Source organism: Topomyia yanbarensis, chromosome 3, assembly GCF_030247195.1.
Source record: "Topomyia yanbarensis strain Yona2022 chromosome 3, ASM3024719v1, whole genome shotgun sequence".
NCBI classification, from domain to species: Eukaryota; Metazoa; Arthropoda; class Insecta; order Diptera; family Culicidae; genus Topomyia; species Topomyia yanbarensis.
Window position 1 is genome coordinate 129,129,745 of NC_080672.1, and position 17,380 is coordinate 129,147,124.

Here is a 17,380-nt window from a genome sequence, read left to right on the forward strand (position 1 = left end):
GCTGAAACTTTTGTCAAAAAAATTGACCGCCTGAAACTCACTCAATTGCAGTGAATGCGATCCGCCAGTGTTAGTGGTGCGTATTATGCTTACCAGCTTTTCACATACACACATTTTGCCTGAAGAATGATGTTAAAATTAAAGTAAAGTAAATTTTATTTTCTATTTTAATGTTGCTGTTTTTTATTCATATTCTGCCATTTTTACTAAATTTTGTTAGGGTGCCGACAACCCACCACATTTTTCTAAATGGCAAAAAATGATCATTTCACTAAATAGTCAGTAATATTTTTCATATTGACGTACTAAATTCCTTCACCAGTTATTAGCTAAGGCCTCTAGCTTTCCATTGATTTGCTTATGTCCCCATATTATGCGACTGCTGAATCTTTTTATCTTGTTTATTTGACACGGCTCTATGCGTTAGCATAACTGAGCAGTGGGTCTTTTAAGATTCTTAATTTACATTTTAACGACATTCAATTAGCTAGAGATTACTGGGTAGGGAAAATTATGAAACTTAGAGCCATAGTACTCAAGTGAGAGCAAGGATGTGAAGTAAACAGATCGGAGAACTAGAAGTGGCAGAGTCATTAGAACAGGCTTAATATCGGACGGGCTTAATCTTTGTCTTCTGTTAATGAGGGTCGAGCTTAGGCAGAATAACTACGAATCACCCGCGTTCACTAACATGTGTCCTGATAAAGGTAGACGTGTCTATCTTTACCGTGACAACCGACGGTCGGTTGTCACGGTAAAGATAGACACGTCTAACTTTATCAGGACACATGTTAGTGAACGCGGGTGATTCGTAGTTATTCTGCCTAAGCTCGACCCTCATTAACAGAAGACAAAGATTAAGCCCGTCCGATATTAAGCCTGTTCTAATGACCCTGCCACTTCTAGTTTTCCGATCTGTTTACTTCACATCCTTACTCTCACATGAGTACAATGGCTCTAAGTTTCATAACTTTCCCTACCCAATAATCTCTAGCTAATTGAATGTCGTTAAAATGTAAAAAAGAAAATGTGACTAACATAGTCGAAATAAAAAAGGGGAAAATAAGATTCTTATGATAGATTAATTTGATTAATTGATTCTTAAATTAAAATTAACTTTCAACTGTCCGTAGGATCGTGTTGACGAAGCTTGCTGCTGCGTGTTGAGATCCTCTTCCTTGGTAGTGAAACATTAGGTGCGTTGTATGCCGCACCTTGAGGGTCCGTCTTCTCTCGCGTTTTCATTCACGTCCATGTCGTCATCCGTACTGCATTCATGATGCTCACGGTCGGATGTTCTTGTTTGTTTCTTGTACTTCCAGATCGCTGCTATAAATCCTTCTTCATCGGTGTTTGATTCTTTATTGGTGGTGTTGGTTGTTGGTTTGGAGACATTTGGTGTAATCGTTGTTACTTTGATGTTGGTAATGGCAGTTGGTTTAGTGGTACTGCACCCGATCGTTGTTGAGCTGGTTTTTGTTACCCCGGTCCGCTGTCGTTGTTTTACCAACCGGTTACCCGAGCAAATACTCAAACACTACATAGCCCGTCTTTACAAGGGGCTATGTAGTGTTTGAGTATTTGCTCGGGTAACCGTTTGGTAAAGCAACGACTGCGGACCGGGGTAACAAAAACCAGCTCAACAACGATAGAAAGCAGTACCACTAAACCAACTGCCATTACCATTACCAAACACGGTCCGTGCCAAAATTCACAACCATCAAAATGGTCTCAGTAACCCATAAATATTCCAACATATGGTATTTTATATGGGATCTACTGGACCATGGTGATGGTATTTTCATGGGTTGAACTCATTTCAAACACCCATGTCAAACCCCATGAGCATTGGAGTATTATGAGCTTTTTGTTTGCTCGGGTATGGTTTAGCAAACAACGACTGCTTTGGTCGTAGCAGGGGGAATTTCCTTAGCAGCCTCTGCGCATGATTTTCCGTGGTGTAGCGGCTGATCGCAATATTGGCACGTAACAATCTCCCCTGGATACGTGACTAGTGTTCGTTGATAATTTGTAATACCTTGAGGATATTTGCCTGAGATGCTCAAGTAAGAGAGAATAGGTTTTGTTGGCCGCATTCTCACTACACGAACGTCGTTGCGAAGTCCTGGGAAGAAATTCCTCCAAGTATCTTCCTTAACACTATCCACCTTTCCGTATTTTGACATGAATTGTTTGATAGCGGCGGAACTAGTAAATGGTGCCAGGTCATGTAGCTTTATTTCAATACTGTTATTATCAATATACGTTGGAATGCTGTATAAAATGTTATTACATTCGACGATGTGTTTCAAATTGTTCTGCGAAGCGAATGATTCTGCTTGATTAATGTTATTGAACGTAATCAGTACCTCAGTACCAGTAAATGATGGAATTGCACCGCATTTACTTCTGCTACGTTGAACTTCATGTTCACCTTCAACAATTGCTCCACTTCACGAATCGATGGTCTTACCGGATATTTCGAGAAGTCAACAGTAACATAGTTGGTACGCAACGGGATATAAACTTGCTTTGCGTTGTCACTCATTGTTTGTTCACGTTTCACACACTAGGTAGAAGGAATCAATTTTTGCTTTTGCAAATAGATAAAGCGGCGGCGCCCGGGTAAATTTGATCATTTTCCGATAGCATTTCATAAAATTTCAAAACCCCCTACTAAGCTAAAGTGAATAAAATTGCAAATATGGGTTTTTGTTTTATGTAACTCTATGTTTCTAAACGATCCACCTCCGTTAGAATTAATATTAAAAACAGTCCAGTTTATGAACTTACATTACCTTCTAGTGTTTCTCAAACAACACACTTGGGATCACTATTCTAAGGAACCTAGCCTTTTTATAGCTTGCGAACAGCCTTTCAACATTCTTGGGAACCATATTTTACCCTTACTGTTCGCCTTTGTTTGATTAATAGTTTAATAATAACGCAAAGTCATACGTCTCCCAACCTTTGAACGGAACGGATCGTTATATTTCACAGTGGTGTTAGGTGTGTAAATTTTAGTGAGTCAAGGTCATCCTTTGTTCGTTCGTTAGCTGCCGTTCTGCTGGTGCCGACAGTAAATCCAGTACATTGTTTTCGCTGGTGCGGAACAATCGACGTTGTTTGCAGATAAGTTTTGCTTTATTTTTTTTCCTCGTTTGCTTTCTTTCCTTTTCCCTACTTTACTCAAATCAAATAATAAGACACATTCCCGTTTATATAACGCTCTGCCCTCGAGCTTAAATGGCCGAGGGCGAAATACCATCTGATGTAATCATGGAAGTCCCTGATCCCCCTAATACTCGCATTGCTCCCCGTATAAAGCAGTACCCAGAAGGTTCCTCTGGGCCATGGGTGGTATATTTTCGGACCGGAGAGAAACCGGTTAATATATTAAAACTTTCTCGAGATCTGACTGCTAATTACCCGGCTGTAGCTCAGATAACACGTGTTCGGGCAAACAAGATACGTGTTCTAGTGAATGATCTCGGCCAGGCAAACGCGATTGCTTGCTGTGAGCGCTTTACACGGGAATTTAAAGCCTACGTGCCTTGTGTGGCCTGTGAAATCGATGGGGTAGTGTCCGAACCGGGCCTGAAATGCGAAGAACTGTTGGAGCACGGGGTTGGCTGCTTTAAGGACCCCTCACTTGAACAGATTAAAATCTTGGAATGCAAACAATTGTATACCGCAAACACCGAGGGAGGTAAGACTATCTACTCTCTATCAGGCTCGCTTCGGGTGACATTCGCCGGGTCCTCTCTTCCCAACTACATCCTCCTTGACAGGGTTCGCCTACCAGTTCGCCTGTTTGTACCGCGGGTCATGAACTGCAGCAATTGCAAGCAGTTGGGCCACACAGCCACATATTGTGGAAATTAGAAACGATGCGGCAAATGCGAAGGAGAGCATGAGGATGACTCTTGCGACAAAGAAACTGAAAAGTGTATTTGCTGCGGGGGCCCTTCACATGCTCTTAAATCATGCCCTGCGTACAAGCAGCGCGGGGATAAAATTAAGCGCTCCCTTAAGGAACGCTCAAGGCGTTCTTATGCAGAAATGCTAAAGAATGCTTCGCCATCTGTCCTGTCCGAAAATCCCTATGCTGGTTTGGCTAACGTTGAGCAAGAATCTGACGACCCACGAGAGGGAACATCTTTGGTTAACCCAGGGGAAGCCAGGAAGAGGAGAAATCCAGCCTCCCCTACATGGCCTCGTAAGGGTGCCAAGGTGTCGTCCACTCAGAGTGCGCCAACTACAATCAATAAATCCAACGGAAGTGATGCACAAAAGCCGAAGCAATTTGCTCCAGGACTTGGAAATATTAATTCTAACAAGGAGTACCCACCACTTCCAGGGACACCAAAAACCCCAAGTGTCCCCTTTTTTCAAACAGATACTCAGTCCAGTAGCGGACTAATGAAATTTTCTGACATAGTGGACTTAATTTTCACAGCTTTCAATGTTACTGATCCTCTTAAAAGCCTTCTGATACGTTTTCTCCCTATAGTGCAAACATTTTTGAAGCAGTTGACTACTAAATGGCCCCTCCTTGCAGCGATCGTATCCTTCGATGGCTAAGTCATCGAACGAGGTCACCGATTCGATCACTGTTCTACAGTGGAACAGCAGAAGTATCCTCCCGAAAATCGATTCCTTTAAATTTTTACTAAATAGTTTAAAATGTGATGCTTTCGCATTATGTGAAACTTGGTTAACTTCCGATATAAATCTCAACTTCCACGACTTTAATATAATTCGTCTGGATCGAGAAAACCCCTATGGAGGAGTACTTTTGGGGATCAAAAAGTGCTATTCTTTCAACCGAATTAACCTCCCTTCGACACCAGGCATTGAAATTGTCGCTTGTCAAGTTTTAATCAAAGGTAAAGACCTTTGCATTGCTTCCATCTACATTCCTCCTAGAGCCTCGGTAGGGCACCGAACGCTTTGTAATATCACGGAATCCTTACCGGCACCGCGGCTAGTTCTGGGAGACTTTAACTCGCACGGTACGGTATGGGGCTGTCTTCATGATGATAATAGATCAACATTAATCCAATGATACGTCTCCCAACCTTTGAACGGAACGGATCGTTATATTTCACAGTGGTGCTCGGTGTGTAAATTTTAGTGAGTCAAGGTCATCCTTTGTTCGTTCGTTAGCAGCCGTTCTGCTGGTGCCGACAGTAAATCCAGTACATTGTTTTCGCTGGTGCGGAACAATCGACGTTGTTTGCAGATAAGTTTTGCTTTATTTTTTTTCCTCGTTTGCTTTCTTTCCTTTTCCCTACTTTTACTCTATCTTGTAATCAAATAATAAGACACATTCCCATTTATATAACGCTCTGCCCTCGTGCTTAAATGGCCGAGGGCGAAATACCATCTGATGTAATCATGGAAGTCCCTGATCCCCCTAATACTCGCATTGCTCCCCGTATAAAGCAGTACCCAGAAGGTTCCTCTGGGCCATGGGTGGTATATTTTCGGACCGGAGAGAAACCGGTTAATATATTAAAACTTTCTCGAGATATGACTGCTAATTACCCGGCCGTAACTCAGATAACACGTGTTCGGGCAAACAAGATACGTGTTCTAGTGAGTGATCTCGGCCAGGCAAACGCGATTGCTTGCTGTGAGCGCTTTACACGGGAATTTAAAGCGTACGTGCCTTGTGTGGCCTGTGAAATCGATGGGGTAGTGTCCGAACCGGGCCTGAAATGCGAAGAACTGTTGGAGCACGGGGTTGGCTGCTTTAAGGACCCCTCACTTGAACAGATTAAAATCTTGGAATGCAAACAATTGTATACCGCAAACACCGAGGGAGGTAAGACTATCTACTCTCTATCAGGCTCGCTTCGGGTGACATTCGCCGGGTCCTCTCTTCCCAACTACATCCTCCTTGACAGGGTTCGCCTACCAGTTCGCCTGTTTGTACCGCGGGTCATGAACTGCAGCAATTGCAAGCAGTTGGGCCACACAGCCACATATTGTGGAAATTAGAAACGATGCGGCAAATGCGAAGGAGAGCATGAGGATGACTCTTGCGACAAAGAAACTGAAAAGTGTATTTGCTGCGGGGGCCCTTCACATGCTCTTAAATCATGCCCTGCGTACAAGCAGCGCGGGGATAAAATTAAGCGCTCCCTTAAGGAACGCTCAAGGCGTTCTTATGCAGAAATGCTAAAGAATGCTTCGCCATCTGTCCTGTCCGAAAATCCCTATGCTGGTTTGGCTAACGTTGAGCAAGAATCTGACGACCCACGAGAGGGAACATCTTTGGTTAACCCAGGGGAAGCCAGGAAGAGGAGAAATCCAGCCTCCCCTACATTGCCTCGTAAGGGTGCCAAGGTGTCGTCCACTCAGAGTGCGCCAACTACAATCAATAAATCCAACGGAAGTGATGCACAAAAGCCGAAGCAATTTGCTCCAGGACTTGGAAATATTAATTCTAACAAGGAGTACCCACCACTTCCAGGGACACCAAAAACCCCAAGTGTCCCCTTTTTTCAAACAGATACTCAGCCCAGTAGCGGACTAATGAAATTTTCTGACATAGTGGACTTAATTTTCACAGCTTTCAATGTTACTGATCCTCTTAAAAGCCTTCTGATACGTTTTCTCCCTATAGTGCAAACATTTTTGAAGCAGTTGACTACTAAATGGCCCCTCCTTGCAGCGATCGTATCCTTCGATGGCTAAGTCATCGAACGAGGTCACCGATTCGATCACTGTTCTACAGTGGAACAGCAGAAGTATCCTCCCGAAAATCGATTCCTTTAAATTTTTACTAAATAGTTTAAAATGTGATGCTTTCGCATTATGTGAAACTTGGTTAACTTCCGATATAAATCTCAACTTCCACGAGTTTAATATAATTCGTCTGGATCGAGAAAACCCCTATGGAGGAGTACTTTTGGGGATCAAAAAGTGCTATTCTTTCAACCGAATTAACCTCCCTGCGACACCAGGCATTGAAATTGTCGCTTGTCAAGTTTTAATCAAAGGTAAAGACCTTTGCATTGCTTCCATCTACATTCCTCCTAGAGCCTCGGTAGGGCACCGAACGCTTTGTAATATCACGGAATCCTTACCGGCACCGCGGCTAGTTCTGGGAGACTTTAACTCGCACGGTACGGTATGGGGCTGTCTTCATGATGATAATAGATCAACATTAATCCAAGATCTTTGCGATAATTTCAACATGACCATCTTAAACACGGGAGAAATGACGCGGATTCCTACACCACCAGCACGCGCAAGCGCGTTGGATTTATCGCTTTGGAAGGTGATCCCTGATCCCCACGGTAGCGATCATTTGCCTATCGTAATTTCAATTGCTAACGGTTCAAGAGCATCGGAAACAATCAATGTATCGTATGACCTCACACGGAACATTGATTGGAAGAGTTACGCGACCGCGATATCCGTTAAAATCGAATCCACTCAAGAACTTCCTCCGGATGAAGAGTACAGGTTTTTGGCTGGCTTGATTCTCGACAGTGCGAATCAAGCTCAGACTAAACCAGTACCCAGCGCGAATACCCATGGACGGTCTCCCACCCTGTGGTGGGATAAAGAGTGCTCAGAGCTGTACGCGGAAAAGTCCACTGCATATAAGGCCTTCCGGGAAGACGGGTTACCCGCTAGCTATCAACAGTACGCGTCGCTAGAAAGGCGAATGAAGACTCTAATGAAAGCCAAAAAACGCAGTTATTGGCGCCGGTTCGTCGACGGGTTAACGAGAGAAACAGCGATGAGCACTCTTTGGGGTACGGCTCGACGTATGCGTAATCATAATAGTGCCAACGAGAACGTGGAATATTCAAACCGTTGGATATTCGCTTTCGCCAAGAAGATCTGTCCGGACTCTGTCCCGGTACAGAAAACGTACCGCGCCGCGTCTTCTCACGATACCGCGAACGAAACACCGTTTTCGATGGTGGAGTTCTCACTTGCTCTCTTATCGTGCAACAATAACGCCCCAGGGTTAGACAGAATCAAATTCAACTTGCTGAAGAATCTGCCTGACACTGCAAAAAAGGCGCCTGTTGAATTTATTTAACAAGTTTCTTGAGGGTAACATTGTCCCTTATGAATGGAGGCAAGTGAAGGTCATCGCCATCCAAAAACCAGGAAAACCAGCCTCCGACCACAACTCGTATCGGCCGATTGCAATGCTGTCCTGTATTCGGAAGTTGTTCGAGAAAATGATCATGTTTCGCCTCGACAATTGGGTTGAAGCAAATGGCTTACTGTCAGATACACAATTTAGCTTCCGCAAAGGCAAAGGGACGAACGATTGCCTTGCGTTGCTTTCTACAGAAATCCAAATGGCCTATGCTAACAAAGAGCAGATGGCATCAGTCTTCTTGGATATTAAGGGGGCTTTTGACTCAGTTTCTATCAACATTCTGTCAGAGAAGCTGCACCAGCATGGTCTTTCACCAATTTTAAATAACTTTTTGCTAAACCTGTTGTCTGAAAAGCACATGCACTTTTCGTATGGCGATTTAACAACATCGCGATTTAGCTACATGGGTCTTCCCCAGGGCTCATGTCTAAGTCCCCTGCTCTACAATTTTTACGTGAATGACATTGACGATTGTCTTGCCAATTCATGCACGCTAAGGCAACTTGCAGACGACGGGGTGGTCTCTGTTACAGGGCCCAAAGCTGCCGACTTGCAAGGACCATTACAAAATACCTTGGACAATTTGTCCGCTTGGGCTCTTCAGCTGGGTATTGAGTTCTCCACGGAGAAAACTGAGTTGGTTGTTTTTTCTAGGAAGCGTGAGCCGGCGCAACTCCAGCTTTTATTAATGGGTGCAACGATCAACCAGGTTTTCACATTTAAATATCTCGGGGTCTGGTTCGACTCTAAAGGTACCTGGGGATGTCACATTAGGTATCTGAAACAGAAATGCCAACAAAGGATCAATTTTCTTCGAACAATAACTGGAACATGGTGGGGTTCTCACCCAGGAGACCTGATCAGGTTGTACCAAACAACGATATTGTCGGTGATGGAGTACGGGTGTTTCTGTTTCCGCTCCGCTGCGAACATACACTTCATCAAACTGGAGAGAATCCAGTATCGTTGCTTGCGCATTGCCTTGGGTTGCATGCACTCGACCCATACGATGAGTCTCGAAGTGCTGGCGGGCGTTCTTCCGCTAAAAAATCGATTTTGGGAACTCTCATATCGATTGCTCATCCGATGCGACATTCTGAACCCGTTGGTAATTGAAAACTTCGAGAGGCTCGTCGAGCTTAATTCTCAAACCCGTTTTATGTCCTTGTACTTCGACTACATGGCACAGAGCATCAATCCTTCTTCGTACAATCCCAACCGTGTCCGTTTCCTAGATACTTCTGATTCTACTGTATTCTTCGACACATCCATGAAGGAAGAGATTCGTGGAATCCCGGACCATATACGCCCGCAGGTGATCCCCAATATATTTTATAATAAATTCCGAGAAGTCGACTGCGACAAAATGTTTTACACTGACGGATCAAATCTCGATGGGTCCACTGGCTTCGGTATCTTCAACAATACTATCACCGCTTCATTCAAGCTCAATGATCCCGCTTCAGTTTACGTCGCAGAGTTAGCTGCAATTCAGTACACCCTTGGGATCATCGACACTCTGCCCACAGATCACTACTTCATCGTTTCGGACAGCCTCAGCTCTATCGAGGCTCTTCGTGCGGTGAAGCCTAAAAAGCAATTACCGTATTTTCTGGGGAAGATACAGGAGTCCTTGTGTACGTTATCTGAAAAATCTTATCAGATTACCTTTGTTTGGGTCCCCTCTCATTGTTCTATCCCGGGCAATGAAAAGGCCGACTCATTAGCAAAGGTGGGCGCATTAAATGGTGACATATACGAAAGACCAATCTGCTTCAACGATTTTTTTAGTATTTGTCGTCAGAGGACGCTCAACAGTTGGCAAACCTCGTGGAGCAATGGGGAACTTGGACGATGGCTACATTCGATTATCCCAAAGGTATCAACGAAGCCTTGGTTCGGGGGGATGGATGTGGGTCGGGATTTTATTCGTGTAATGTCCCGACTTATGTCCAATCACTACACCATGGATGCGCATTTGCGGCGTATTGGGCTTGCGGAGAGTAGTTTGTGCGCTTGTGACGAGGGCTATCACGACATCGAACACGTTGTCTGGGTGTGCGCCGGGTATTGTGACGCCAGGTCTCAGTTAAAGGAATCCCTTCGGGCCCGAGGTAGACCACCCAATGTACCAGTCCGAGATATGCTGGCAACTCGTGATTTCCCCTATATGTCCCTTATTTATACCTTCATAAAAACGATAAATATCCCAATTTAGCCCCTCTCTTTTATTTCTCGTTTTTAGAGTTTCCTCCTGCCTTGTGGAACCGATCAGCTCCAGAGTGCCACTATGTAACCGCCATCGCCCTTACCACTACGCCTGCATAGAAGGAAACTGAAGCGAGAGCGACTCGAGGTCCGATGACTTTTGAAGGATTTCCCGCGGGTCCGAAGAATACCATCCGCCAATCCGGTACTCGACGACTTATTATACTGAGGCGCAAATTTGATTCGCTGATCCCCTACCCCCCCCCCCCCCCCCCGCCGTTCGAGCGAAAGTTGCAAGTTTTGCTCTTCTTTCTCCTGTCTCTCCCCTGTCCTTGATACAACTGCTGCTACACTGATGCGGAAATAAGCCACCCTTTGAATATCTTGACCAAGCATAAGTTTTAGTTAAAAAATTCAAATTAGTATTCTGTATTCCTAGTTTTAAGATAGCTATAATTTTTACTCTTTATTGAAACTCTTGTCCTCCATCTTGTAAATAGAATTGAATCCCTAGTTTTAAGATTTCTGTGAAATTTCTCATAAATATTTGTTCCCCCTTTTGTGTACTAAACTATATTGTTAGTTTTAAGATAACCGTAAAATATTTCGTAAAATACTATTACTCCCCCTCTTGTATATCAAAGTGAATCCCTTGTTTTAAATTTTTTCATAAAAAAATCTTTTGGCCCTCTTTTGTATATTGAATCTTATTTCTAGTCTTAAGATAGCTGTAAACTTTCTTTTCCTTTGTAAAAAAAATATTTCAACATTGTAACCTCCTAGTTTTAAGATATCCAAAATGTAAAAACAAAAGCATTTGGCACCGCCAAGCTAACGCATTTGTGCCTATCAAATAAACGAAATGAATAAAAAAAAAATAACGCAAAGCAGTGCTTTGTCCTGGTAGTCATTTCTGTATGAACGATCAGCAGGTTCGCGACTCTCTTGTTAATTAGAACAAGAGTTTCACTTCCTCGTGGTGTTAATCGTTTTGTAAAACTTTATTTCTGACAAAGCATTCCTGACCGTCCGTGATCTCCTTTTAGAATTATCATCAATGAAATATAGGAATTCTGTGCTCAGCTTCATGTACAGTTCCCTGCTCTAGTCATTGCAACTATTGGGTTCCTATCCTGATTTATTGGACCCATTCTAACCGCAGATTTACTAGTGATGAAAAAATATGTCATGTATCTTTCATAACGTTGTATGGTGTTGTTGGGTAGGGGTTTGGTAGTAAAATCCAGGGGGGAGGCGTTACCAACATTGATATAGCCGACTACCATAGATCCCAATGGGATTGATTACTCAATCCTTATTGTAGGTCGTATATACAGTCGCCGCAAAGGCGTCTCACGTTTGCAGCTTCGCTAATTTGATAGCAGCCACTTGTTTCATTCTACAGTTTTATTTGAAACGGCTTAATGCGTAAGCACAACTGAGCCGTGGATCTTTTAAGTTTTTACAATAAGTAAAACTAAAAAATACTAAGACGCAGATGACTGTTGCGTGTTGAAATCCTTTTTCCTTGGCGATGAAGCATTAGTTACCTTAACAACCGCAGCTTTGGTGTCAGTAAATGTGCCTTCTCTCGCGTCCATGTCGTCATCGTTACTGCTTTCTTGTAATTCATAGTTCGTTCGTTCTTATTTATTGTTCTTACGGGTTGCTGTTGTAAATCTGTCTTCATCGGTATTTGCTTCTTTATTGGTGCTGCTAGTTGTTGTTTTGGGAGTGGCTGTCGTGGTCGTTGTTTTTTCATTATTGGTTAATTGTGTCATTGTTTTCGGTTTATCTGTAAGAGTTGTTGGCTGTTTGTTAGAGTTGGCTGTAGTAGATGAGTTTTAACTAGTCACTTCGGCGCATCTTTTTCCGTAGTGGATTGTCTGGTTACAGAATTTGCATGTAGGGGTCTGCCAGGGAAGTGTGATCAGCGTTGTTTGCTTATAGGTTATTCCATCCTTCAGTGATTTGCATTTGATAGTCATGTAAGAAGGTATTGGTTTAGTCACTCGATCTTCACAATATGAACGCCATTGGGAATACCGATAAAAAATTCTTCAGGTGTGGTTCGTAATAGATTTCATTCTCTGTATTGCGACATAATTCGTTTGATGTAATCTTTTTTAGTTCGTGGTGCCAGATCATGGATACGAACGTCCACCATGTCTTTTTCCATACCGCGACCTCGTGTGGCATGTTGTTCTTTGCAATGAAGTTTTCTGCCTGTGCTAAACTTTTAAACGTAATCAAAACACAGTTTTTGACGCGATGTAGCTGAATGTACATGACTTTCGCGAGATTAAGGTCCATTTTCGAATTTTAACTAGTTGTTCCTGAACTGTGGGTCTAAGATGAGTTTTCTTAACCTTCCGGAAGTCGCCGGGGACAACGACACTGTTTTTTGCTTCTGGTTAGTGCGATATCAGACGATGGACTGAGTTAACTCGTTAACTAAACCAAATTAACCCCGTCAACGGTAACAGTAGTAGAGCACTACACCCAAGCACCATAAAATCACCTATACATTGATTGCAACCAAAACTTTCGTCTTCTTGAAATAGCTGCGAGCCGTTCAACGTAACTTTTGCAATGCAAAGTGTAAATAACTGCGGGAAAATTATCATTTCGATTCAAATCCATTCTCTAACATCCAAAACCAAATTTCCCAACACTATTGAAATCTACCAAAAAATAACTTCTCGTCCATCCCATTTGCAGGCCGATGACAACGCTAGTGGTATCCACTTTGCCGCATACGAGAACAAACCATTCCATAGAGGTGGCCCATCGAACAACAGTCTCGCCAGTGTAGCACAGACTATCACTCGCGTCAATACGGTAGCTTCGGCATTGAAGCGCTTCTTTAGCCGGGATGATGGCGCCAGCGCAAGTCGACCTCAAAGTGCCACACCAGAATCACAGAGTGGACCGTTCAAGTTTCCAGGATCGGTCAGTTCATCGAACCTCACAGGCCGTTTGCCAGACCGGGCACAGGGAAGCATTCGCATCACTGATCAGGTAATCGAGGAAGTGGACGAACAACAGATGACGATAACCTCGATTCAGGGTAAAAACGATGCTAGACCGATGGCGGCTAGCCTCTGGGAGCAAGGGCCCCTTAAACCAAGTGCTCCGGTTGATGTGCCTCAACCAGCCTATAAGCGAACGCATTCGGCAGTTTCTCACGGAGAGTACGCAGGAACCGCACTGTATCCACCGGGCGGTGTAGAGACACTGTTGAGTGCTTCCGCTCCTGTTGGAGGTCAATTTGAAGGAAACTTTATTCCATTGAACAATCCCCGATATGAACCTACTTTAACAGACAGCAAAGAATCGCAGAAAACTATTGGGGACGCAATGGATGGGGGCCCCGATGAGGACACCAGTGAAGCTGATGATTTTGAAAAATTGCGCCAGGTGCGGGAAAGGGAACGTAGTGAACGACAAAAATACAAACTGGCTCGTTCAGTCAGCGGGCTAGGTCCTATAGATACTGAAATTCTGTTAGAGAAGCTTACCAAAACGGCCGATCAACAGCAGCAGCAGGAAGGACTACCCGGGCCTTCTGGACAGGACACACCAAACACCAAACGATTTTCAGGTATACCGGTAGCGCAAGCTGACACGACCTTATGATTCTACGTTTCGGATGAAGACAATGTCATCGTGGTGAACGTTAAAGACGGCAGCTAGTACTAGGAGAAATTCGTGAATCTTTTTGTCCCCGGATGGCACTGGCATTGAGTGGTGATACCATTTAGGTTTTTGTTTATCGAAATCGTATTCTTTTAGCTGTAAGACAAACGTTACAAAGCGCACCATTTTTATCAGTATTGACTTTATTGAAATTACCTTTATAAAAAAAATTGTTGACGAAACGATCATTGCTAACGTGGATTCGAGAAATATTGATACCAGATACTCATTCTGACGTGTATTTTCATTCTCCCAGTCACTTCTCTTTGGCCATGCTTTGCCTTTACGGTTAGGATTGAAAGACGCACGGAAGCAAGCAAAAACCAGTGATATTTTTTATAATACGCACAAAAAGCAACCTGTTTTTCGAAAGACATTTAATATAAGAAAGGTAAATACATAACCGAACCAGCAGTAGCAGTTGTTTGTCTTATAAAGACTACATTTTATATGCTGTTCGTTGGTGGGAACATGAGAAAATAAATACATCTACTAAAAACATACGAAACGCCTTTGCATCAACGTATTTCTACAGACAATATTCTAAGTAGGAAGTTTAGAAACTTAATCAATGTGCTTCATTAATTTGCTGCAAGCCAACCGATACTCTCAAATATTTAACAAGTGAAGTCCATCAACCATTAACAAAATAATAGAATCAATATAAAATAACTATTAATAAGATAGTAGATACAAAAAAAGAGACCTTAATTTACCGGAAACCTTGATATACACATACGTATGAATGCATAGGATACTGTAAGATACGTAGGTATTATAAAAATGTATTGCACAAATTATATGGTGAAAAAAACGAAAATAAAATTGAACTCGCCAGCCGTGCTACAAGATATAGGTATTATCGTTTTTTATCTATTGCGTATTCATTTTTTTCTCTTTCTATGGTATTGCATTCATGTGGCATATTATGCTTTTAACCGAAAAAATGGTAAGTCAGTCTGTTTTTCCTCATCCAAACGAGTTTACTATTCAATATGTACTAAAACAGTATTCGCCAATACGCGAAATTTCATCGATTTTAATTTTTTTATATTTCGCAAAATAGTGAAAATGTTAGCGTAGCAGTAGGGGAGCCCGGTGCTAGTTGGCAAAGCTGTATTATTGTGCAACATGAGATCACACTATGCCGCTGGTTTTGCTTGAACCCGGGGCTTTGCACCAACCGCTGTCAGTTCATACATTTTGATCCCGATCCCGTTTCGTTTCGAATGGAAGTGGGAATAAAAAATCTGAAAACGATCGTTGAAGTATAAATTAGAAGTAACACTCCCGATGGCCGGCTGTCCGAAGTTCAAGTCACTCGATAAAAATTCTCGGAAATTGATCGCGACTTTCGTGCATATTGCTAAGATCGTATTGTCTACTAAAACATCTCCTGATCTTTTCCTTCTCCTACTAACACAATTCCTTTCCCGCCATGCTCGTGGAGATGCAGCTAGTGTCGAACTAACATTCCTTTACTTCTCCGGTAGAACAGCATTGGACGTGGCCGGGATCGTTGTTGGCCATTAACAGAACATAAATTACACATTAAATGTGACATATGGGTAAGGGGGAGTAAGCTAGACCATTACGTAACATGTTTTTACAGAGGAAAAGTGTTTTTTAACCAATTTGTTACGTAATAGTGCAGGGGGATAAAGAAATGTGTGACAATTTGTTACATAGGTGGAGGGGGAATCAATTTTGAGCAATTTTTGCGTTACGTTATTTATGAATAATCCCTAAATGTTATATCTGGTGAAATGTATACAGTGACCAATATTTTCTATGGGATTCCCTATCTACATGGAACTGACTTACTTCAATAGCCATAGTAGACCCTTTGATAAATTGAAACACCATCAGCTCTAGAATGGAGATGCTTAAGGTTGCACAGAGAATGCGCAAAATTCGCAAACGAAAAAAGCAGTTTTTTCCACACCGTATGTCAGATCTTCATAAAAAATGTGTAGAATGTTGTTACAGTACTGCTGATTGATTTTTTATGAAGATCTGACATACGGTGTGGAAAAAAACTGCTTTTTTCGTTTGCGAATTTTGCGCATTCTCTGTGCAACCTTAAGCCAATTGGCTTCGGCGATACAACTATAACCGATTCTATCCACAACAGAATTATTTAACCACGATTCACCGATGGCTAAAATATCAACTTTGGGAAGTAAATTTTCAGTTGACATATCTGAGGTATGAACAGACAAACATTGAAACATATTAAGGTATTGAGTTCTTGACGACCGTTCTTACGAACACTAATGCAGTTTCCTGGTTGAAAACAACCCCATGTACTTTTACCGTCTTTGTTTATTATTTTCCACCAGCTTGTGACGTAGTATTTGTGCCATGTGGCGTGTACGTACATGATCCGTAGAAAAGTCTATAATCTAAAACGGGACGTGCGGATAAGAAAAAACCTATTTTAATCCACCTAGCGGTGCAATCGTGCCTTTCTCAATCATGAATCGCGAGAATGTGTGCGTTGTTTATATTCATTAAAAGCTTTTAAATGCATATATTACATTTTATTATTATACATCACATGACAACTATATACAGGAAAATAAATCATTATTCGAGTTCCAAAATTTTGTAAAAGAAAAAACAGCCACGGTAATATTGAACTGAAATATCGGTTTGAATCGGAGTTTTCTATGTGATCGCACTCCACAACCCGTAACTCCGGAGCCGGAAGTCGGATGGAGATGGAATTTAATATCAGTTTCCGGGGACGCAACACCTTTCATTTGAGACTAAGTTGATCAAATCGGTCTAGCCATTTTCGAGAAACCAATATAACCGTTATTCTGAATCTGGATGCTTCCGGATACGTCGATGGTGGCCAGTGTGGCCAAAGAGACCTTGAATGACTGTTGGTGACCAAGATCTACAAATTCAACAGTTGTGTTTACATTTTGGAAAAAATTTCACCTTTTTACATTCATCGCAGAATTCGTTAGAATCGGGATTTGCTGCGTGATCGTATGTATCACCCTGTAATTCAGGAACCAGAACTCGGATCCACACAAAATTCAACAGCAGCTGATGGACCTTTCATTTAAAATCAAGTTTGTCAAAATCGGTTCAGAAAATTCCGAGAAACCGATGTGGACAAATCAACAAATTTTGTTTTGTAACCATACTCTTGAACTCGTAATCCGGAACAAGATGTCGGTTGAAAATGAAATTCAATAGCAACCTATGGGAATATTATACCTTTCATTTGAATCTTAGTTTGTAAAAATCGGTTCAGCCATCTTCGAGAAACCGATGTGTACATTATGTTAACAAATCCGCACATACACACACATATACACA

The 17,380-nt window shown here is 42.4% G+C and overlaps 1 protein-coding gene across 4 annotated transcripts in view; it reads left to right on the forward strand.

The window, feature by feature from the left end:
- The window catches only part of LOC131687955 (bestrophin-4-like), an 84,273-nt gene extending 69,376 nt beyond the window's left edge, over positions 1-14,897 (forward strand). For all 4 annotated transcript variants that reach the window (XM_058972056.1, XM_058972059.1, XM_058972058.1 and 1 more), the window contains one exon: positions 13,067-14,897. In XM_058972056.1, coding sequence (XP_058828039.1) covers positions 13,067-13,984 — 918 coding nt within the window. In that variant the 3' untranslated portion in view covers positions 13,985-14,897. The remainder of the gene's footprint in view (positions 1-13,066) is intronic.
- The last annotated feature ends 2,483 nt before the right edge of the window (positions 14,898-17,380 follow it).